At 40.3% G+C, this 25,155-nt stretch overlaps 1 protein-coding gene across 1 annotated transcript; it reads left to right on the top strand.

The window, feature by feature from the left end:
* Positions 1-7,041: 7,041 nt before the first annotated feature.
* Positions 7,042-24,732, top strand: cacnb3b (calcium channel, voltage-dependent, beta 3b). Its single transcript, XM_075476680.1, has 14 exons — positions 7,042-7,470; positions 12,915-13,034; positions 13,229-13,351; positions 13,521-13,642; positions 13,869-13,921; positions 14,250-14,269; positions 14,491-14,571; positions 19,198-19,256; positions 19,451-19,551; positions 19,729-19,880; positions 20,529-20,624; positions 20,726-20,896; positions 20,989-21,036; positions 21,170-24,732. Exons 1-13 carry the CDS (start codon positions 7,426-7,428, stop codon positions 21,016-21,018), a joined length of 1,173 nt encoding a protein of 390 aa, XP_075332795.1. The 5' UTR covers positions 7,042-7,425; the 3' UTR covers positions 21,019-21,036; positions 21,170-24,732.
* The last annotated feature ends 423 nt before the right edge of the window (positions 24,733-25,155 follow it).

Here is a 25,155-nt window from a genome sequence, read left to right as displayed (position 1 = left end):
ATAATGTGCAAAAATCTTTGTGAGACAGATAGCAAACATGAATTTGTTGTTATAGGTATTTTATCCATTTCCATTTTAGTAGCGCTTTTGTTTACTGTAATACCTATCTATAATTGATATAAGTAAAGTACTAAAGGTTGAAAAAAAAAAAAGATTTAAAACATGCATGCAATGGTATGCAAGCTCATCCGATATTACACTCCTCCCTTATAATTCAACCAGCTCTTGCTAATTGAATCATTTGTCACATTATAATGACAAAACAAAAACATTTCTGTGACAATTGAGAAATATCTCACACTTTTAAAAGAAAAAAATACATGTTGTTAAAACTTGTGTTTGCAGCTTGAACAATCTTTCCAGTGAGCAACCTCACCAGAGATTATGTAAGATATATGAGTGTGTGCTTTATTATTGCATGAAGTGCAAGAATGGCTGCTTAGTGACACCTTCAGTCACTTCAGTGGCATCTCAGTCTGCTTACCTCCTCCTTCCTCTTGATGTGTACAGTCACACAGAAATCAGGTCTGTTCTGGAACATATTCTGTACCTGCACGTCTGAACCCATCAAGTGCTGCATAAACTTCACAAAAGTGTTTAGCAGCAGCCAGGTGTTTTCCCCCTCCCCTCAAAAATCAAAATGCAGCATCCCTCGTGCCTTAAAATAGGCCCTCATCCATAATGCACCTGCAGCAGCTCTGCCCACAGAGGCTCTTCATATGGGACAGACTGGCAGACATCTGCACTCAATGCTTCAGTGCAGCTCCTAAAGCTGCTCTCTCCTCCTTCTGTCTTTCTCCTGCTCAGTGCAAAGCACCATGGAGTTTAACTTTCCATTTATTCATTCATTCATATTTTATTCACATCTTCTGCTCATGCAGAATTTGGTGCCTCCTCCATCTTGCTCTATTTTTTTATTTTTTCTTCTCTGCCTTTGCCTCTGTTTCCTGCAAGCTTAATGTATGAATTATGAATCTCAGCTGTGCTGGAAATTTTCTCATCAGCCCAAAACTCATGGTTTTATTTTATTTATACTGACTGGTTGTTTTTTTTTTTAGACGCACGTTGTTAAGCTTTGCACTGGCATCTTTTTAAAGGCTTTCATAAGAGCATCCTTCATCTCTTTAGATGTTTGGTTGACTTGTGCAGTAAAAACAAGAAAAAACTCCCACATCCTCATTATTACACATGCATAACGCACACACTCAGCTGAGCTGTCAGAGAGCACATCCAGCCATGACTTCTGCAGAGCACACTCTATGAACATGAGGCTACACAGGGGACGCTCCCACATGTTGAACAAAGCCCTCGTACCCCTTCATCCAGCACACAGACTTTGACTCATGTCTCTAAACTTTTGGATTTTGACATGTTGAAATCCATAGTGACTGAAAAGTCTACGACTGGACTGCAGACACGGTCTATTTCCATTGTTGAGATGTTGCCTTTGTATTTGTGAGTACTCTATGGTTGTATGTGCACACCCCTGTTCACACAGCTGTGCGTGTGTGTCTGTGTATGTGTATGTGTAAATATGGGGCCTTTACATGCTGTGCTTAAAATAATTAGTTTCAACATAAATGACCCTATAGAGAAAGTGACATCTATTTTCAGTTATGTTTTTTCAGTTTGGTGCCAAAAGATTCATTTTTTGCCTTTGTCGCACCTAACTCATTAAAGTGTAAGTTTTTACTGTAAGATGTAGAAGCATCTAGCCAAATACCACATGGTCATTTTAAACTGTGCCGTGGTCAGTCACGATGAGAGTCTTGAATGAACTCAGCATGCGCCTGTGACGCTTAGTCCCATCGGACAGGGTAGGTAGAGATGAAAGGGAAGAAGAGAGAGGGTGGGAAGGATGATATGCGGAGCAGAGTGAGCTTCAGTGACGTAGCAAGGGGTTGTGTTCTGAGAGTGGTGGAGAATAGGAGAGGAGGGGGGTGTAAAGGCAGAGAGAGGGATAGACTACTTACAAGCACGCTACAGTACACTTCAGTGTTACCCAAGAGAGAGCGAACACCATGACTGACTAGCAGAGAGAGTTGAGAGACGGGGAGTGTGCTCTCCTACCTCCATCTGAGTAAGTACACTGCTATCTCCTCTACATCTAATCTCTCGACTGTAAAATGCAGAGACCCCCATCCATAAAGAGATCCGTGCTGGTTTTTCTGTACCATACCTGATTAGATGGCGTTTGCAGATGTAGGTGTAGTTTGTAGAAATAGGAGGATCTTTTAACTCTGATGTTTTTTAAAAATTATGTCTGAAAGTTTGACTGTTATCACTGTCGGGGGGGGGGGGGGGGGGGGTGTCGTGATTTTTCAGGTACATTTGACTGTTTTGAGGAAATGTTATGTATATCTAAATTTCTCACCCTCGCCACTGACATTTCTGTGAGGAGTCTAAGTTTCACTAAAGCAGAAAATGGCATTTAGAGCAGTTGTGTGACAGAGGAGCAGTGGTGGGAAGCTGTGGGCACACTCGCTCATGCTTTTTCTATTGGTAGGGGGAAGGAGTGCATTTGGGACCGCTGGGCTTCCTGTGTGGGGTCAATTAAATACTGCATGAGACAGAGCACTAAAAGCCTGTCCCATGAGGAGTGAAGTGCTTTCTGTGTTTGTGTGTATGTAGATGCATTTCTGCGTGTGTGTGTGTTAGTGCATCAGTGTGCATGCTTTGATTAAATTTGATGAACCAGCAATGTTGAAAGGACCCAAGATCCCAGTTCCAGCTTTGAGTTCCTGTTTAGAAACAGTGCTTCAGTGTTACATTAAAAGTCAACAGAACAGTCGAGCTATATTCTTTCATTTATGCAAAGGGCTGGACAACTAAAATTGCAACCGTACCAGTTTCTCCAGTTTTCTTCATCCTGGTTGTCACATCTGTTATCTTCATTCATAAATGACCTTTATCTCGTTGTACCAACACACAGAACACATTTAATCAATGCCTAGAAGTAAAAATTTTAATGTAAAGCCGGAATGTGTGAATATGTAGGGCGTCATTACATATTGATAATTCTGACATTCCTAAAGTTAGTTCATCCCACTTGTGAAGACCCACCAATTAGGACTAAATCAAACCTAGAGCCTAAATCAAGTCAGCTTGGAACAAACACATCTGATTTAATGAGGGATGCAGCACTGTGCAATTCCACATTCCGTTCAAGGTACACAGCTTTATGTGGGTTAGCTCCAGCCTCTCTATACCTTGAAACTGTTTGGTGAAGTCAGGTTGAGGGATCCCTTGGGGGGGATGAGAGCATAAGTATGCGCAGAGTAGCCAGCAAGGCCAAGTTGGCAGCGCGGATGAAAGATAGAGGTCCTGGCCAGGCTGTCTGTGTCTTGCTCCTCATCCTCAGATGTATGCCACATTCACTGTCAGCCCTTCTGAAACGAGTCACATCTTTACATTAATAGCAGTTCTGTAATGCTGCTGAATGACAAACAACTAGTTAGTGCAGAAAAACGTATGTTTTTGGTGAGAAATCGGATGTTTGAAAACTGAGTACTGAAATAAAATGGAAGTAGAAGGGCTGCAGGGTCTATCAAGGGTTGTTTATGGACAGGGAGAAAGTATCCTGAAGTAGCATTAGAGAAGGGTGTAGCTGCTAAGGACAGAATGAAGTATCAATCTAGGTGGCTCTCATATTGATCCACTCTGCCCTACTCTGGTTGCACTTCTCCCCGGCTCTGAATTATCCACCTCTCCTTGCGATGCTGCCTCAGCTCCTGCTGCACTCTGTTACTGTAAAATGCCTCTTCCCGAGTCAAAATGCTTGACGTGGGATACTGACTGCAAAGTTTATGTGCTTAAAGCTCCAGGTTTGTTGAGACGATCTGGAGGTCTGTTTTCCCTCATATGCTCATCATTTCTTCCCAGCTGCTGCAGAGATCAGTTGCTTACTGAGCAAAAATTTGGTTGCCCTCAGCAAAAAAAAAAAAAAAGTGTCAGGTTTGATTCAGGCAAAAAAAACCTTTTCTTTTTTGAACATGTGCTTGTAGTGTTGAAAGTTGGCACTGAATCCTTGATCAAATTTGTACCCATATTTAGTGAGTTGATGTTTTTATTCAATCTGATTAGCATGATATAAAACAGAGTATTAATCATGGTGCTTACATTAAATTATATTCTAAACTGTGCTCTCTATCACCAGGCTTTCCATCATAATGATTGGTTACTTCCACCAAGGAGGTTATTTACGGCTTGACAGTTTGATTGTTTGTTTGTCAGCGGGATTATGTAAGAAAAAAATAAAACAGAGGGGTGGGAGGGGATTTGCATAAAAATTTAATCAGAGGTTCTTTCATTTGATGTTTGAATGGTGCTTTTTACATTATATCACCTTGCTGTAGCCTCTTCTTCTGTCCAGCCACTTATCTTTGCAACACAACTTTAATGATCACAGAACAATAGTGTAATAAAGTGTGCACAAATCACATTTTATTTTGGCAATTTTCCAAGAATTGGTTCAAAGTTGCAATAGATTTAGCCAGAAATGCAGTTTAAATTAAATTGCTTTTATTAAGACAGTTGGCTCAAGGTCACATTCTTTAATCGTGCATTGTTTTTTCAACGTGGGCCAGTTCAGAGAATGACTCTTAACAAGATTGTGCCCATAAGAGTGATCAGTAACAACTATCTGTGGCTGAACTTCAGATGAGAGAAATCAGTGTAGTGTGTGAGCTCTCAGACTAAGTACATTATGCTCTCTCATACAATGTGTGTCCAAAATAATATTTGCATTGTAGTTCAAAACCAATTTTAAACAGGCACACTTCATGGAAAAGAGTAGAATGAGTGGAGCTGTGGCTCTAAAACCCTAACGCCAGCTTCTGTGAATAAAACTATAAAGACATGGTTATGGTTCTGTAAATCTGTGCTATTGTGAACAAAGCATGTCAAGGACTTTTCATTAGGAAAACGTGAGAAACTATTCTGCCATCAAAAAAGGTCAAAACAAAACAAATAAATAATCTGTATCAGATTATTTGCTATCTCATCAGCGTTATCTTAAAAATAAAAATGCGCCTTGATCAAAGTTTTGTAAATGTCACCAAAACACATGTCTCTTTGTACTGATTGTGTGAACAGTGACTTATTTTATTTTTTCCAAGGAACACCTTTACTGCCATGACAGTATAAATGTTGTTGGCTGATGAGAAACAAGTCTAGCTGGCTGTCTGGTCTTGTTTTCCATAGAAGCACTGAGTTCACATTCAGATGGGCAATCTGGCGTCAGTGAATGTAGCTGAGCCGGTCTCAAATCTGCTTTGCTCCTTCTTGGGGGAATTCAACGAAACTCAGTGAACTTTGACAATCCTCTGCTATCCGCCCCACACTGCCAGTCCCAGTCTGTGATGGGAGGCGTGTGAGGAAAGGAGAGGAGAGTTATATTTAGAGCAACTTAAAGGCAAAGAAATAAAAAAGAAAAATATTTTCCGGTTAATCTCTTGTCCTGTTGTTTCAGTGGTTTGACTGTGTTCTTTCATCCTGTTTATTATCTTTTTCTCTCTTTATCATCATGTCTCTCTCCAAAATAGAGAGCTTAAAAAACTAACAATAGCAAAGCAGATATATGAATTTAAAAGTAAAAGCAGAATATTTTTTTTTGCTACATGCATGGCACTAATGATAAGAATATGGCCGCCATCTTCCCTCCGTATCAGAGGCATCTGAGAGTTGTTGCAATCATAATGCATGTTTCTGTGTGTGTGTGTGTGTGTGTGTGTGTGTGTGTGTGTGTGTGTGCGTGTGTGTGTGCTTTCTTCCCTTTAATTTCAAAAAGCCATGCAGAAATTTTGCCCTGAGAGATTTTCTTCTAAAAGCCTTGGTGGAGTGCACTTAATTGCTGAGCAGCCAAAGTGGATTGAGGGTGAGGGTGCGTGCATGCTGCCAGCATTAATGGACCCCCAAGTAGGGTCCTCAGTGCCCAGGGCGACCTGATGAGCAGGCACACGGCCTGGCTTGCCAGGAACAGTGATGCGGTTTGCAACAACTAAGACCGCTCTGCTGTCTTATTAAGATTTTTGATGGACTCTACATGGCTGCTTGCTGACTCACTGCTGCATTTCAGTTCATGCATTACCTTGCTGTCAGGGGGAGAGTGCAGGGCAGTCAGACAAGCAGACGGGCACGACCCTACCCTCCTCTGCTCTCCCACTATCCCTTTTTGTGCCTCTTTATTCATGTCTACCGCTCTGTCATCCAACACTTTACACCCCCTTTTTGTTCTCATAGAATACTGGGAATAATAACTACATTTGCCTCACTAATTTCCCTACAGAGATGCTGCTTTCATCTTACTTCCTCACGGCGTGAATCGTCAATGTTTCCATATTCCTCCTTACGTGATGATATCAATGTTATACATCTCACGAAATCCATCATGATGTTATGTTTGTTGTCTCGCTGTATGATATGCACTATTCAGATGTTCGATACAGTTGATCTGGCCTTTCATTTCTTGTAAGGGTTAGGGATAAGGGTGATTGAAGACGTTAGTCCACTTGTCCTCTTCTGGGAGCTGAGTTTGAGATCCATTCTGCACAATAGTTTTCACATCTTTCACATTTTAACTTTTTGAGTAAGCTCTAACTAACAATTCCTAACTTTTCTATTTCACTTTCACTCACAAATGTTTAGGAGCAGGAGTTTACATACATGGTAGGGATACAGTTGATATAAGTATTATCAGGGTTACACATTTTACCTTTCATAGGTTGTAATATCTGGCCTGTAACATGGATGCTGCCCTACAAAAAGCCCCACAGGATTAGAGATGTGTTGCTATCTCACAACTCCTAACTATGGGTTGTGACACTATTTCTACTATGTTCATGCTACATGTTTTCAGTCTTTTCCAACGTTTTCCTTGTTTGATCCTTGTAATATTGGCCTCATTTGGTATGCATGCTCAGTCTTTGTTCTGTTTTATTTATGGAAGTTCTTTTGATTTCCACTGAAAAATATTACTCAGTGAGAGTGCAAACACAACAACCAATTGATTTTATGGAACTGTTACAGGATCTATTAAAGCTGAAACTGACATGAGAGGGGAATGAAAAACCTTACAGTGTTGTTATGCTGATGCGAGATCTGTGGCATGGTTCTGCAACTCAGAAGAGAGTAGAGGGGAGGAAGAGGAGACCAGCAGAGGAAAGCTCCTTTTTTTACACGAGGGCTGGCTGGAAGCAAAAGAAATCCACCATACACCACCAGTATGCGGGCGTGTACACAACAGTACTGCAGTCAGGGCATCAATTTTGTATAGGAAATGACTGTTGAGGTAGCGCAGCAATGGCTGTGAAGCACTTAGGCTGAGCGCGCCTCCCTCTCTCTCTACCCTCTGTAACTACGGGCTGAGGGGAGGAGGGTTCCGCTGTTTCTGTGCCATGGGGGGAAGAGAGTACTGGCAGCAGGATCATGTCTGCCTCCGACTCGAGTGCTACAGGACTCATCTGTAACAAGGTATGCTGTTGATGCTGCCTCTTTTTTTATAATCGCTCTGCATGCAAACTCAGCCTCTTCATCTATGAATCCCCTATCTGTCTGCTCTGAGACATCTTCTTTGTGCCCACCCTCGCCTCCTCCTCGCTGTTGTTTCAGCAGAAGTCTATTCTGGTTCACTCACTTTACCAGCATCTCTCCACTTGTCTTCCCTTCCCTTCCTCCTTCTTCCTCCTCCTTCTTTGGACATACTGTACTGTACACATGCAGTTTGCCTATTTAGTTCAACCCTGACCAGGTTACATAGCAGCTCTGCATTGAGTTAGTTGCCCATTGGATCACCCATCTGTTGAATATCATGAATTCTAAACATTAATTTGTCTAAGAATCGTATTCTCTGTTTATGGATATGTTATAAATGAACATCCATGCCCCCGGGTGCAGATGTGTCAACAGCCTGCAAATGTCCAAACGAGGACCAAGACATCCAGACTGAAAGAAACGCTGAACAACAACAAAAAATACTGATATCATTTGTGATTATTTAAAGTTTCCAGCTGTGCTTCGTGCAAATCTTTTACACCTTTAGCTGTTTCTTTATGCTTGTTTTGCATCTCATTTGATCATTTATGTAGAACTTTGTGCCTTTCTGTGGTTACTCTGTATCTTATTCAACCTTATTTTTACAATCTTTTTTTGTTTGTGCCTATTTTGAATCATACTTTGGTGACTCTGTGACTTTTTTTGGTTGTTTCTGTATAATTTGGGTCATTTTGTATCTTACTTGGTTCCATCCTTAAATCATTTTGTTTCTCTTTTTTGGCCATTTGGTCAAACAATGTTCAGTTTGCATCAAATTTGATTGTTTTGTTTCAATTTGAGGACTTTGTATTTTACATCCCCAATTTTGTATCTCTTCATTGTTTTGTCGCTTTGATATTTTGCCTTTTGTGAATGTGTTCTGGTCTTGTCATTGTAAATTTATGTTTTATTTCATGTTTATGGATCTGTGCCCAGGGTCCTTGCTCTTTTTTCACTATGAACCATTCACATTTATTGCCACCAAGCCCATACCTGTTGTTCTGTTTGCTTTGTTTTTTTTTTTGTTTTTTTTATGATTTTCATGATGTTACTGTAGCTGTGCAACAGCAACTGGGTTCAGTTTATTTCAAAATCTTAAATATTCAAAGACTACAATCAATGAAAAATTTTGACAAAATTTACGAATATACAATGACATTCAAATAGATAATTACCCGTAAACACATGCAGCATATAACTGCTTCACACTCGTTGATTTTGAACAGTCTAACTCAAATACTTAGGTTAAGTATAAGCGGCAAGTTCTCTGTGATGTGGAAGGGCTCCCCTCTGCTGGTGAAAATCTACAACTGTATCATTGTTGTTATATCATGTTTCAGTCTCTAATGGGACTTCCAGCATGTGAGAGATTTCTCATTACCATCTTATATCTTGATTTCTTTAACTGAGGAAGACAACGGCATTTTGAGTGTGAGTCTGTTGTTATAAAAGTCGGACAGTCAGAAAAACTCAATGGGCTGTAAGTTTGCCAGACACATTAGTGCTGTTCTAGCATCCAGGCTCTTGTTTCTGGGATTATATTAGATTCTTCTATTGATCCAAGTATTGTGTGGTGTATGGTGAGGTGTTATTTTAGAGTCAGTCTGCACTGAACACTCTGTGGCCAATATCATTACTATGCTGACACCGTAGCTTGTTTTCCCCCTTTTACTTTTACTAGTTTAATGTGAGTGCTGAAGGCTACAATTGCTGTCTCCAGTATAGTGAATTACCTTACAGAAATTTAGTGGGCTTAAGTCTGGTATTTCTGATAATAGCACCTGACTGTGAACTGATGCCTTTGGTTACTTCTAAGTTGACAGACATTTAGCTCATTTGAGACCTTCCAGATTTTTATTCTGTCCCATTCAACATCCTGTCACGCCCAGAGACTCTTGTTTTTAGTTTTCATGTTTAGGTTATGTTTGTTTTTCAGTCCAGGTTTAGGTTTTTTGTCATGCTTTAGTTTCCCTGCACTCTGTTTATTAGTTCATTCAATTCACCTGTGTTTTTTCCCTCAGCTGCACTCACTCCCCAATCACTCTCACTCCCTATTTAGTTTCCTGCCTCCCCTTTCAGTTTTGCCGGATCTTTGTTGTTGTTGCTGTTAGTTCTCATGCCACGTTGCCACGACTAAGTTAAGTATTTATTCCATGTCAAGTAATTTTGTTTTGTTTTGTTTTGTTTTTCCAAGTATTTATCAAGTATTTTGAATCCGGCTCTGCCGCGCTTTTTGTTTTTACTTTGTTTTTGTGAATAAACCCGTTACCTTTTTTTGAAAGTCCGCATCCGTGTCCACCCTTCCACACCCTCAACCTGACAGAAAGATCTGGCCAGAAATGGACGCGGCGGACGAGAAGTTCTGGTGCTGCTTGGCACGGGACGACACCGCCTGGCAACAACTGAACGTGGCTGATGACCTGGTGGACTTCTTTTTAAAAAAACAGGTCCTCCAGCACTTGAAGGATGTGGCAGACATCTGGGCGGAGGTCATGAGCGTGCAGCGCTCAGCAACCCAGGACATTTTCGGCTTGGAGCCACACCAGGTAACCATGCTGTACAGCTTTTCCTCAGCCACAGTCACCAGGGCCCCAGCCGTCCCAGAGCTGGCCCCGGCCCCAGCCGTCCCAGAGCTGGCCCCAGCCCCAGCCGTCCCAGAGCTGGCCCCTGCCCCAGCCGTCCCAGAGCCTGACCAAGAGGCCACAGGGCCTGACCACGAGGCGGCAGCCCCCCACAAGGCCTCAGAGCCCATGGGGCCCATGGACTCACCGGTCCGAGCCCCTCCCTCCCACCCCCAGACTTTGGGGATGTCTGGGATCCATCCCTTGAAGGGGGGGCTCCCCCCCCGTCGGAGGTCCGTCCGACCGTGGGACGGTCCCCGGCTCCTCCTCCCGCCACGCCGACGGAAGTCTGGGTGCCAACCAGACCACCGCCTGCTGCCACGTCATCGGGGGTCCGGGCGTCCGCCGGATCACCGCCTGTTCCTGCTATGCCGTCTGCGGTCTGGGCGTCCGCCAGACCACTGCCTCCTGCTGCCCGAAGCCGGTACCACACACCCGTTTCTGGTCCCCGGCCTGACCGGCTTCGAGCCCCTCCCTCCCACCCTCGGATTTCTTAGGGGTTGTCTGGGATCCACCCCTTGAGGGGGGGGCTCTGTCACGCCCAGAGACTCTTGTTTTTAGTTTTCATGTTTAGGTTATGTTTGTTTTTCAGTCCAGGTTTAGGTCTTTTTGTCATGCTTTAGTTTCCCTGCACTCTGTTTATTAGTTCACTCACTTCACCTGTGTTTTTTCCCTCAGCTGCACTCACTCCCCAATCACTCTCACTCCCTATTTAGTTTCCTGCCTCCCCTTTCAGTTTTGCCGGATCTTTGTTGTTGTTGCTGTTAGTTCTCATGCCACGTTGCCACGACTAAGTTAAGTATTTATTATCCTTGCCATGTCAAGTAATTTTGTTTTGTTTTTCCAAGTATTTTGAATCCGGCTCTGCCGCGCTTTTTGTTTTTACTTTGTTTTTGTGAATAAACCCGTTACACTTTTTTTTTTTTTTTTTTTTTTTTTTTTTTTTTTTTTTTTGAAAGTCCGCATCCGTGTCCACCCTTCCACACCCTCAACCTGACACATCCATACATTCATCTATCCATCTTTTTTCTATACATGCTTAATCCAATTCAGGGTCACAGGGGGAATGGAATCTTCGTTTCACTAAAGCTAATGATAATGATCTATACCGTTTCATTAAATAAAACGGTACAAATGGTTGACATATCACTTCATGGTAAAGGAATCTAAATTTGAAAAAGTAATGGCATAATATACGCTCACTTTTAGCATCACATATCTAAACCAAGTGGTAGAAATAGCTAAGAACCATTTATTTCCCCATATTTTTAATAAGATACAGTATAGTCACTTAAATATGTGCTCTTCTAAATTATACAGCAGGAAATGAAATGGTCACAGTGGGATGTAATATCAGTAATAATGATGGCTGGCCTGTCTGCAACTGCTGATCGATGATATTCTACTTATCAAGTTATTACTTGGATTATCTATACAACAGTCATCTCACAGTCTATGATGCTTACTGGCACAATCGTGTGAGCTGTTGAGGCTACTTTGAGACTCTTTTTCTGGTTGACACTTACCTGGAATCCATGGAATCTTACCATGGACCACGACAAAGACACAAGGACTGTTACTTCAAATAGTCTTTCATCAAGTCAAAACAAAAGAAAAGATTGTCATTCAATGATTGCGGTCAGTATAGGGGACAACGATGTAAAGTTAATGTCTGCTAATGAGGCTCCTCATTATCCATCTGCAAAAACATTATATGCTTTAATTAGGTTTTGTTTTCTCTGCTGGTAGACTCTGTGCCACCTCTGGCAGGCTTTGATATTCAAATGATGCCTGCAATATCTGCTCTGGATTCAGCTGAAACAGTTTTTTTTTGGGGACATTGGAAAGCAAAGACAGTATGGAGCTGGTGGGGAGGAGAAAAGGGATTAAAAGAAGCATTATGTCAATTTAGGCTATATTTGGCTTTCTTATGTGGTTGCTCCTGTCTGGTATTTAAGGAGTCCTCCACTTTCACACACCAGTTTGCAGCCATCAAAAAAGGGATAAAGTGAGAAGGCAAGTGTGGAATCTATAAGAGCTTTGTGGGTTTTATTTAATTCTGTTCATCCAGAGAGCATCCAGAGAACAGAGTAAAAAAAAAATGGATGGTTTTTAATGTATGTATGTGAGGTTGTATTGTGTCCATTATCCAAAAAAATGTATGTTTTCGTATGTGTATTGTTCAGAAAATGGTTATCTAAAGACTGACATTTAAGTGTTGTGCTGATAATATTTTTCTCATTTACAAAAATAAAACAAACTTCACACAATGATCAGCCTGGGTTGAACAAGCTGTGCAGACCAATCTGAAGTTTAGAAAATGGATAAAAAGTGGAATATTGTTGCAATCTTTCTTATTCTCATTATACTCAGCTCCATAGTGTTTGGTTGCAGACTGGACTTCTGCCGTCATGTGGTGTCTCTGGCTGAGTGTCTAAACAAACAACAAGGTACCGCTGGTTGTTAGTGTTGCAGTACTGATGCATATGTTCCCCAGAGAGAGCTGCTTTGGAAAGCTGCAGGACAAGACAGGCAGGGGCAGAGACAGGTGAACAACAGGAAATACATGGTTTATGCAGAGGGAGAACTAAAGGATATGTTTGCAGCAGCAACTTCACTACTTGTCATACGTAGACGGTTATCTTAGATAATTCAGAACAGCTGCTACGAGGTTCTGTATTGTGGTGGATTTATCTTCTCTCTGCCTAAGCTGTAAGGGTTATTTATGTCTTTTCCTTCTCTCTTCTCTCCCCTTTCTTTCAGGGTTCAGCCGATTCCTACACTAGTCGACCCTCTGATTCCGACCTGTCCCTGGAGGAGGACCAGGAGGCGTCTCGGCGTGAAGCCGAGCGCCAGGCTCAGCTACAGCTGGAGAGAGCCAAGGTAAGAGCGACAGAAGTCAAAGGTTAATGTCGGTCTTTAAAATCCCCTTTTGTCCCTGAGAAGCAGTGACACATGAAACTGGCAATCCAAAGCACCAGTTAGGTTTAACCTAGCTTGTAGGTCTATGGTTGTAAAATTATCATGAAAATTCTCACATGTCATTTACATTTTTCACTGTCTTTGTCTTCTAACAGTCTAAACCAGTAGCATTTACAGTGAAAACCAATGTAAGTTATTGTGGGGCCCTTGATGACGATTGTCCAGTCCAAGGTGCCGCTATTAACTTTGAAACCAAAGACTTTCTGCACATAAAAGAGGTGAGCAGGATTCAGCAGAGATAAAGATGAATACTTTAGGTAACAATTCAACAGTATTAACAATAAATATGAAGACATATCAATAAATATTTATCAAACTTAATGAGTGTGAACTCATTTTGAAGCATAACTCCTGAGTCAGAAAAAGATTTGTTTCACTGTTATGCAGAAATATAACAATGACTGGTGGATTGGTCGGCTGGTGAAGGAAGGGGCTGACATCACTTTCATCCCGAGCCCAGTAAAACTGGAGGCCATGAGGATAAAACAGGAGCAGAAAGCAGCAGCAAGGTCAGAGATGAAATACGTCTTTGTTATCACTCCTCTGGAGTTGTCTCGTTTTTATGTCTTTCATTGCACTGATTCCACTGGTTTTTTCTATAGCAAACTCTATGGAAACTTATTTTAGACATGTAGTTCTTGCTCATGTGTTGCACTATTTTGAAGGTCCTTCTCTCCAACTTTCCTCCATTGGGGATTCACGCATAATGAAGCTTTGCATTATGTTGCTCCACAGGAAAGGAGGGAACGCGTCATCCGGAGGCTGGAGATCCACCCCTCCATCTGCAGGTAAGTAGGACTGAAGGAGTCCTGCTGCTTTCTCTATCTGCTGGATTTGCATGATATCACAAGGTCACTTTTGTGTAGACAGTTGGGACTATTCCTGGCCTTAAATGCTCCATTTAGTGGGTATTTGTGTTTGGAAACTTACTTTATAACTGAAGGTTGCGAAGTGTAAATGTACGTTTCCTAAACCCAGCATGGCCTGAACACAAATTCTTGTCCTGAATGTTTTTTTATTTAAATTGAATTGTAGTTTGTTTTAAAAACTCACGATTTATAATCATACAGCCTTCGTATCTTTCTTGTTTAATCTTAATTCTGTTTATTCTAAAAGCCAAACAGAAGCAGAAACAGGTATGTTTTCATTTCTCTCTGGGTCCCACTTTAAATTATATGACTACAGCCAAGTATTCTACCAAACTATGAGCCCTGCAGTGCATTTGTATTGTTTGAATACTGATAGTGAGCACTTATATGTTTACTGAACTGGGTTATAGTATTTGTTATTGCATTTACTTAAACTTATCTGCATTCTCTCAGTTCCTACTGTCTGTCTGTATTTGTGGCCTGTGCAGACTGAACACGTTCCTCCTTATGACGTGGTTCCCTCCATGAGGCCGGTGGTGCTGGTGGGCCCTTCACTGAAAGGCTATGAGGTGAACCAATCATCAGTACTGCTCTGCAGCTAGTCCAGTGTGGTTCTGGTTTCTCGTTCATGTCTTGTTTCATGTCAATTTGTCTGGATGTTGTCAGATGTGGAGCATGTGCAGAAATCAATTCTGAGGTTTTAAGCAGGTAGTCAAGCATGAAAAAACTCAACCTGTGAATTTCTTTGATTTAGTTGATGAATCAAATGTTTGAAGATGGAATTTTTCTGGAATGTTACCAATGTCTTTGAAAATTAGAGCAGTTTTTTAATTGACTTACAATCAAGATATCTATGTCCTCACCCTAATATTCCTTTTATGGGGGTTATTCATCTATTCTTTATTTCATCATAATGATCATGGATTCAAGGACAAAGGTCAGCTTCACTTTGCCATCATAGTGTTCTGGAAAATACTTTATTTGGCCATTTTTCAGTGTCACAACTCATGTAGAGAAGACAGAGTTGCGACCATATTTTATTTGTGAAAGGATACTGATTTGCTGACAGCAATGTTGAATGTACCGTGTTTTTGGGGATCGAGCAGGAAATGGCTAAATAATTAACAAATATTAGTGTGTCCAAGGACAGTTATTAGTATTCAGTAAAATTATCATTGAAACTAATGAAACCTAAGACGCACTGCTGACAAAAGTCAGAAGCTAATTACTAAAACCCAGTATCAGTCCCAAAATATGTTGGTCTGTACATGCCAATCTGGGACAGATACGAATTGAAGGCTAAGAATCCGAACACTGGCCTTTGCAACCAGCAGTTATCACAGTGACCGTACACAATAACCACAAATAACTTCTCTCCTAAAATAGTGCAATAGGATACATTAAAGTTGGCACAATGATTAAATCGATGGCACTTTCATCAATAAATGCTATTATCGAACCTGGCACTGTGTACAAAATAAACAAGCAATGGGAAGCAGACCATTAGTCTGTGTGCATGTGTAAGGAAGAAGAGGGAGGAACCATGAGACAAAATGCGGCCGTGATCATGTGCTCGGAAAGTTATATGTTTTCCAGAGAGGCTACAACAATGGATGCCCACATGCTAACTGGAGATCTCTGGGCTCTTTGTCTGCTTAAGCATGTTAACCAGCATGTGAAATAGAACGGTGAACATGAGACCATGCAGAGTGGAATGTCTGTGTGTCCAGCCCTGGTAAACTTCAATGTTAGTGTATGTCCTATAAAAAAAAGGAGGACAGTTAGTTTGCAAAAAAAAAAGGGGTCTGGGGATGGTCCTGTGCTCAGTTCAGGTCCAGTCTTTGTTGTAAACTCTGTGCATGCAAGATAAAGGGTCCTGATCGCTTCTTCTTGTCTTTGTGGAGTTAGCACTAAAGTTAACTCTGTGTCATCTCCTACTATGGATTCTTAGCTCTTAGCTTCACCCATATCTGAAACAAACTTCTATCATGGTGAAAAATTTGCAATCTACAACAGCCTGCTTGATTGACCAAGGAGCTAAACAGATTTAAGGTATCTGACTGTCTCTTTTCTGTAGTTTGTTTCTTAGTGCACACACTAATATTGTAGATATATAGATAAACAAAAGCAGAAAAGCCTAATTCAAGTAACTTCTCTCTATATATCCCACATCCTTTAAACAAGAAATCAAGATTTGCCTCAAGGGATTTTTCAGTCTGCAAATTCTAACCTTTAATACTCAATTCAGTTGACAAACATTAGCGTGCAAAATGATGGCGTTCCATTTGTGCCAAAATATTGTTCACATACATACTATTTATGTTCAGTGAATGTGAGACAAAACCTTTTTCCTTGTTTCTGTCACTTTGAACAGTACAGTGACCATGTAGAGTCCTAACCTTACAAAACAAATGACTGTGACTGAGATACTGAGCTCTAGCTGAAGCTGCACAGTATAAAGAAATAAAGTATAAAGAGGCATTGTAGGAATGTATGTAAATGGATACTTGTACTGTAAAATGCTTTTAGTGGTCCGTAAGACCCTTTGATACAGTTCACCATTACTGGTGGGAGCATCCACAGTGAAAACTACAGAGCTGTTATTTAGGGAAACTGTAGATCTTTTTTTAATTTGAAAGAAAATTTACTATTTTTCACATCAAATAATGCTGCATTAATTGTGAAATGGAAAGATTTTGATAAACTTTGGCACAACATTTGATACAATTTCATTTGAATAATTGAAATATGGTCGATGAGTAAATCAATCAGTAAAGCATCAGTATATATCGTACCCATGGATTAAACATATTTCCATGTGTTTGTTTGAGTGTAGTCTCTGGGATATTCTTCTCTGGACTACCTTTGTTGCTTCCGGTTAAATCTAGACTGTATTTTCTGATCCATTAGGATTTCTGTGGTTTGCCTCCATTACCCCATTAACACTCACAGTAAACACTGCATTCGCATTTATCTGAAACTATTGCACAAACAAGAGCATCTTAGATCCAGATGAGTGAGACAGAAAAGCCTGTATGCCACTTCATATCAGCTAATGTGCGCAGTATTCTCCTATCCTTCCGCGCACACACATATACCGTGAATGAGATATATGAAAATGCACTGCAGCCACTGCAGATTGCTTCAACTTTGAATGAGTGTGTGGTGGAATATGTAGAAATTTGAGGCATGTAATTGCACAGCGTTTGTTTGTGCTTCAGCTTTTCTCTCTGCTCTCGTCTCTGTGACTGCACAGGCAGTGTGCCAAGCTGTTTGTAATGTGTGTGTGAAATATTTATGCATCGCTCTGGTGATGTGCTTTGGGGATGCTCCAGTGGTGATCACCATCTTGCCTCCATCTCTCTTTCCCTCGCATTCCCCTTTCTCTCTTTTTTGTTTCTCTCGTACATGTTAAAAACAGCCGTGCCCTGGTGTTCCTCAACACTGCCTCTTCGTTCTCCTGTTCTGCCCCCACTCACACTGTTACTCCATCTTTCTATAACATTGTGGATGAGCTGTGTGCCTCATCCCTCTAATCAAACGCTATTCATTTTTCCAGGAATGTTTGAAAACAGCACAAACACACACTATCTCTGCCCATGTCACCCTTAAAGATCTACTTCACATATAATTGAAGAAAAAGCCCTGCTTGAAAGCTACACATTCGGATTTTTCATTTCAATTCATTTCAATTCAGTTGATTTATGTAGTGACAGTTCCTAACAAAAGTCTTTTTAGAACAGTATACAAAGAAAGTGAACAAAAACAATACGACTGATTATAATTCAACTATTTAGAGTTCAGTCTTATTCAAAATAATTGCATTCATATGTCAATTTATAAAATGATCTTAGCTGAGGGAAACTAACAGATTGAAATTAAAAAATACTGAATAAATGAATGCATCAACCACTGGGGAAGTGGTAAAAAGCCCAATCCTTAGTGCAAATGCCAAGATAGCATCAAGTGACTACATCCTTGTAAAAAATGATTTCTTCCAAACCTGTTGTTCCAAGTTCTGCTGGGGGCATTGAACTGAGATTTAAGGGTAACGCAGAGCTTCAGCTCAGAAAATGGATTTAAAATCAGCCCTATGGTGTGAAACTCACCAAGGTGAGACGCAGACATCCAGTAAAGAAGCAATTAGAAAAACATGGAAGGGAACATCAAACTGCACTCATTCCACAGCCATTGTAGAAGCCAAAGCTGAAGCATGTGATTGTTGCTGTTTTTTCATCACAATTGATGAAACTAAGAACTTCCATTTCTCGCATGCATTTTTTTTCTTTTCAAACCACCTCAGTATGGATAATACCAGTGTTGCACAGATGTATGGACAAATGTTCCAGCATTCTTCTGAGCTTATTGTTTTTCAGCTGCTTATTACGCGGGGGTTGTGTTGTCACTTTTCTTATACCCCAAAGGGTGTTTTTGGATCCAAGTCAGATTAGTTGGGCCACTTTTCTTCTTTACACTTTTTGCTTAAATTTGGCAGTGATACTGGATACTCAACATGCAGGAAGATTCTTCCTCTACAGGGAGTACTCTTGTCATTTGCTGTATTGGTTAAATCACCGGCAGTCATGACTGTAAATGCCATCTCTCCAACCATCTTAGAACTCATGCAGTCTTGTATCATCTCACTCCCACCTCTGTGTTTCACATGGTTCATATCAAACACACCTATTTTTGGTCTTAAATGCCATGTATGATGTTATTCAATGTCCATCAAACTGCCTGAGCTGCCACAGAATTCCATTGACAAGACCTGATAGACTCTAAATCACTTGCCCATCCATTTTTCAAAGATTGTCATAAACTGTGATGTCATTTTTGTGTTTTCCATATATCCAAAACTAATAAGTCCACATTTATTGCTGTGATTAGAGCATTTAAAACCTGTGTGTATGTGATCAAAGCTCTATTCAGTTTTATTTCTGCTCTGAATACCCAAAAAGTCTTTCTGAAGAATTTGCATATGATTTGTCATAAAAGTAAATAATCCAATTATAAATGTTGAAGTGCTTCAATTCAATCTATGATGGTGCACAAGGGTGTACTCAGTTCTCTTTTATACTGTATGGTCCCTACATTACAAACTTGAAACATAACTAAATATGTCCTAACAAGGCACGGCTGTAAGTTTTCGTAACACTAGTCTCGTCTAACCTCTCTCTCAACTGTCTGTCTTTTAGGTAACTGACATGATGCAGAAAGCCTTGTTTGACTTCCTAAAGCACAGATTTGATGGCAGGTAGGTTTGCCTGTCTGTGCTGCTCTCTATAGAGTCCAGTTACACTGTTTGCGGGATTCTGCCTGTAACGTTTCATGGTCGATAGGATACATGATGATGAAGATTTATTTTTGGATGGGAGAGTGTACACGTTCATGTTGTCCTTTGAAATGGAACAGCTGTGGATGTGATGTGATGAGACACTTCTTCCTCAGGATCTCTATTACACGGGTGACTGCTGATCTGTCACTGGCAAAGCGTTCAGTGCTGAACAAGAAGGCCATAATGGAGAGATCCAACACTCGCTCCAGTCTGGGTGAGAAATGAAAAGAGTTGTCTTTGATCGTTTCTTGCTAAATAAAGATTACAGAGTTCTAAGAATAGATGCTTCTATGTCTTTAATGTCTGGGCCAATCTAAACTTAAGTGGGTGATACTGCTGCGTGTAAAATGGCTCATCCCCAAGATTCCCTGTCTGTTTGGTTTGTTCCCAGCTGAAGTTCAGAGTGAGATAGAAAGGATCTTTGAGCTGGCCAAGTCTCTTCAACTGGTCGTCCTGGATGCAGACACCATCAACCACCCAGCACAGCTGCTCAAAACGTCTCTGGCTCCCATCATCGTCTACGTCAAAGTGTCCTCGCCCAAGGTAGAGTGACACCTTGCATAAAATTCACAAAGACGCCCATTCAAGATGTGTTTTTGCTCATGTAGTTCTTTTTTTCTCAATTAAAGCTGAAGCAGATGAAAGATCCGTTTGCTTATGGACCGGAAATTATTGGGCTACTGTTTTGATTAGTGATTGATAATTATAACAAGATGGGAAAGTCAACCATTCGATATTTCCATCTTCTCCTGGGGGATTATTTTTTCCTGTTTTTTTTCTGTTTTAGACTTTTGCTCAGACAGAACATGTTAAGTTTCACTATTTGACTTTGTGATCATTTTTGTTTTTCTTTGTTTATCACTTTTTGGACAAAGTAACCATGAAGAAAATAATTTTTTGGCCCATAACAACGATATAATAAAGTAATTTTTTAAATAATTTAAAATAAATTATATTCATTATTTATATAAATAAATCAAATAACTTAGAACCATGTTAGTTAAAACCTTAGTTAAGTATGGGGATTTATTTTTACCTGTGAAGGACTGGCGATCTGTCCTGCCTCTCGCCCAATGACAGCTGCTTTAGGCTCCAGCCCCCCCCTAGGATTTAGCAGGTATAGAAATGTGGATGAATGGATGGATTTATTTTTATGTGCTTGAATATGCTTGTCTCTGGCTCATCTCACAGGTTCTTCAGAGGCTAATTAAGTCTCGAGGGAAGTCACAAAGCAAACACCTCAATGTCCAGATGATGGCCGGGGACAAGCTGGCTCAGTGTCCACCTGTATGTCACTCTGTTTGAAGATACTTGAGAAAAAGAAATGAAAAGCAGTGGAGTTTTTCTTTGTTGGTGTAACTTTATTTACCTTATCTTTTGGTCATCAGGAGATGTTTGATGTAATCCTTGATGAGAACCAACTGGAGGACGCTTGTGATCACCTTGCAGAGTACCTTGAAATTTACTGGCGTGCTACACATCTCCCCTGTTCTGCCCCAGTTAACCCCTTACTAGACCAAAGCGTGGTCACCCCACCTTCAGCTAACTCCAGCCAACAGGTAATTACACAAACACAAACACTCACCTCTGATTCATAACATTTTTCTCCAGTATTAAAGTGCATCTTCTCTTTCTGCGGTGTCCTAACTAGTTTTCTGAGACTCAAGAGTTGATAGAATGATCACTACCACAGATATAAGTGAGTATGAATACATTTTTCTTTTCCTCATTCTCTCATTCTCACAATTTCCTTTCTTTTTTAAAAAAAAATAACAATTTTGCTACTGGTTTCAAGTATAACCTCTTGATTAATGCCGCTTACTCCCCTGCAGGAGCAGCTTGTGCTGTGAGCTGGAGACAGACCAGTCAAGTCTTAGAGCACAGGGACCAGGGCGCCACCAGGGGGCAGCAGCAGCCCTCATCTCTCCAAAGCCAGCCACCACCTTCTCCGGCCACACCTGGGGCAAGGAAAGCAGGAGCAGGAGGCTGGTGAGCTGGAGGAGAAGAAGACACAAATGCTGAGGGAGGAGCTGAAGGAGGCTGCAACAGACAAAGGAGCCTCCGCCTCACTGCTGCCCCCTCGGCCAGAGCTCCCTGCTCCCACTGTCACTTGACAACTCAGGGCCGCTTTCTACAGCTGCACACACTGGTAACAACAACCGGTGAAGCAGCACAGTCACCGTTCACCACCTGACCCCCCCCCCCCCCCCCCCCTCGCCTCGCTCTGACCTTAAGATTGAGCCCAGATCCCTGATGGGTCAGTGTGTGCTCAGACACTGACAGGAGGCTGTCCAAAACACACACAGGCTGATTCAAGTTACACGCCTGTTAGATTCCAGTCTGCTAGTCTGTCAGTTCTCTGTACTGTAGCATAGCAAAGCTGACAGTAAAACACATATTTTTCTAGAGCAGGGGTCTCAACTCTGATACAGCTCGTCTCACTCGTTGGCTATCAGGTGCAGAGGGTGGCAGATTATCAGTTCTTTATGTCTTCCATGTCTCCAGCTTTAAGTGAGCTGTGGTTCCAAATATTTAACCAAATGTTTCTTGAGGCACAATTCCTACTGTCAGAGTCATTCCTGTGTCACCGGTCATGGGAGATGCAAGCAAAATAACAATTTCTTCTTTCTTTATTACTTACTTTATTTATTACTTATGCAGAAACACTCTTAAATTGATCTTTGTGTCTAGCTTTTTACTATAAGAATCTAAACTACAATCTATAATTTATTTATTTGCTCTCATAACAGATTGCAAGTCTGTATGTAGCAGTCTCACAAATACCATGTATAACAAGCACAGACATGCACACAGTTTATATGCATCTTTGTCAGAGCTGTGAATGTAAATTAATGCTGGCTGGGGAAGTATTATTTACAATAATTGTTTGCAGATGTTTGGAACCAATTCTGTTAGGGTTCTCTGTTTCTCCTTAGAAATAATACGCAAATGCAAGGCAAATCAAGAAGTCCCATTTGGCTTCATATGTAATTTATCACATCCAATCATTTCCAAGGATCACACTTTATGTCCATTTTTACTTTTGTATTCCAAAGAAATCAACAAAAAAGTTATTCGAACATACACATTTACAAACATATTTTGTAGCATAACCTGTTATCTGAAGGTTAATTCATATTTGAAAATTGTTGTGAATACCCTAAAAAAAGAAATACTGTAAGAATAGCGTCAGAGTGCTCGCAATGCCAATTTTCCAGTAAAACTTTCGAAGATGCCTTTTCCTCTAAAAACTGAACACTGAATCAAACTGAAAACTGAATCAAAATTTGCTATACTGTTGCAAGAGAAACGCTGTGAATTCTCAACATTTCTGCATAATCATGACCTTAAGACATCATCGCATTTTCATTTCACAGAAGTCTTCAAATTGGATCAAGTCTAATTGACTGAGTTAGATAAAAAAAAAGAAGAAAAAAAAACAACGTACTTGATTGTTTATTTATTAGAAAAATAAATCAATCATCAAATGTTACATTTAAATGAGTGGCAAAAGTATGCGAACAGCTAGAATCAGCTCTTAATTTGAATCTTAAGTCACAGTCACAAATTTCTGTCGCATGACAATCAGGTATAAGTAGACCTTCTGTTTTACTGTCTATCAAAATCTAATTCTACCAACAAATGCAATAGTAAATCAATGAACAAAAGGGATCTCTGAGTAATACTGAATCATTTTTGTGCTTTCAGAACTTGTTAAAAATGATGATGATTTTGGTCATTTGCAAAGGAAAGTACATCTTTCTTTTTTTTTTACAACTTTATTTTCCCTGTTCAGGAGGAGAATAAAACAATGCAATTGTTGAGAGATTAAAAGAACAAAAGATGTCTTGATCCTCAGTTTAAACCTGGCTGGAAAAGACAAAGAAAAAAAATCTACTTTAAGTAGATTTATCATATGATTTTTAACAAGAAAACAGATTAATAAAACACAGCTGACTGTGATAATGTATGTTATCACTAAACTAAAAGTAAACAGACCACAAAGTCAGGAACAGGACTCTATAGTCTAGTTTTTTGTTATTATTATCATCTATAAGTCTTCATTACTACTTGGTGGTGTGGTGGTAGCTAAAGAAGTATGTGAAGACTTTGAGTGAAGAAATGTCCACCCACCTTTCACTACACCACTGACTGAAGACTTCATCTCTCCAAAAAAAGGCATTAAGGTCTCAAATTACATCAACGCACCGTAAAGGGTTACTTCTGAATGAGATTGTTTTATCATCTTTTGACATGACTGGATAAAATCAGCATGTGCTTGTGGAGGGAGACCTCTGTTGATGCATTATGTTAGTAGAGGTCTCCACTGTTAAAACTGCAGATTATGCAGGACTGCAGTCTGCATAGCCACCATCTGTCTCTAGTTCTCACGTAAATGAATACACCTCAATAAGCACTGAAATTCTCACATAAGTACAACTGCTTGTTCAAATGCAGAATTCAGCTGACATACCACCCGTGTAAATAATCTAATGTATGTGCATGACACGTTGTACGCCTGTTGCATCAGAAGGGCTTTTTAGGATCATCCTCAAATGAGCTGTTCTCTTGTCAACATGACCTACATAACCACTTACATATGCATTATCAAGGCTTAGCTGTAAATACTGTATATGAATAATATCAAATTGCACAGAAATGATGCAAAAGCTGATGAAAACTGGAGGGTTTTTTGCCACCATACACAGTTCTATATCCAATGCCTCAGAAAGCATGTATTTATATGTAATATCCTCTTATTTTAGAATGATGCACTGCTTAGGACCACTGTAAAGCTTGCTTCCACTGACACGTTCACTTCTGAAGGATTAGGTTTGAGACTCGTAACTTCTAAATGAAACACGGAGAGCACAGTACTTTCTTTGGGTAAAACCTTCAGCCTTCAATATATCAGCATCTCCTTTGCCTAAGTTTTGTTGCAAAACATTTATAGAAAGAATAGATAATAATTTTGATGTCCAAAGCACAGGGTTTTTTTTGGGAGCGGGGGGGGAGGGGGGGTTTGCTTGTTTGTTTTTTATTGTTTCCTATTTTGTTTCACTCGTCAAAATTCTGGATGCAATACAAAGTTGAGCATTGACAAGGCACTAGCTGAGACTATCAAGGTATCACCTCAGTTGTGATGGGGTATAATTGCACTACTATCATTTATATGTATGCTTACAGATGCAATAAATGCACTAAGTTTATGCTGTATGCACCCTCTATTGTGAACAAGCTGCGCGGCCAACTGATGGTGTCAACATTTCTCCTGATTTCTGACAATTCAACAACACAAATGATGTCCAGCACTGTCTGAGGATTATATGTACAGGGTGCATCTTTGTTAATGGCACACATGAAGGAAGGGGTGAATAAAAACATTTAAGTAATATTACCGGTGGGTTGTGTTCATTTCTCATCTGTGATTTTATAATACCACCCACAGGTGGCAGAAGAGGAGTGTTTTCTTGTTGTGTGAAACCCTGAAATAATAAATGCAACGTTGAATTAAAAAGATGGATAAACCTCAAATACGAACATTTTTCAATCAAGTTATAGAAGTGGTCAGTCATACTGATTTTGTAGATGATTGTGGGCATCAAGCTTTTCAGGCTTCGGCTAATCAGCATCCAGATTCATACAAAAGGTTTCCTCGTTTGTCAGAGAACATCTTGATTTCGACCTCATCTCAAGCTAACAAATTTGGCACAAAAATGTGGTTCTAGCTTCTAGCAACAGATTTTTATTATCTGTAAATTAATCAAAGACATGATGTTAATGATGGCTCGATCAACATTTGATAACATCTTAACAA

This window comes from Odontesthes bonariensis, chromosome 10 (assembly GCF_027942865.1).
Source record: "Odontesthes bonariensis isolate fOdoBon6 chromosome 10, fOdoBon6.hap1, whole genome shotgun sequence".
NCBI lineage: Eukaryota > Metazoa > Chordata > Actinopteri > Atheriniformes > Atherinopsidae > Odontesthes > Odontesthes bonariensis.
This window is presented reverse-complemented; position numbering and strand designations above follow the sequence as displayed.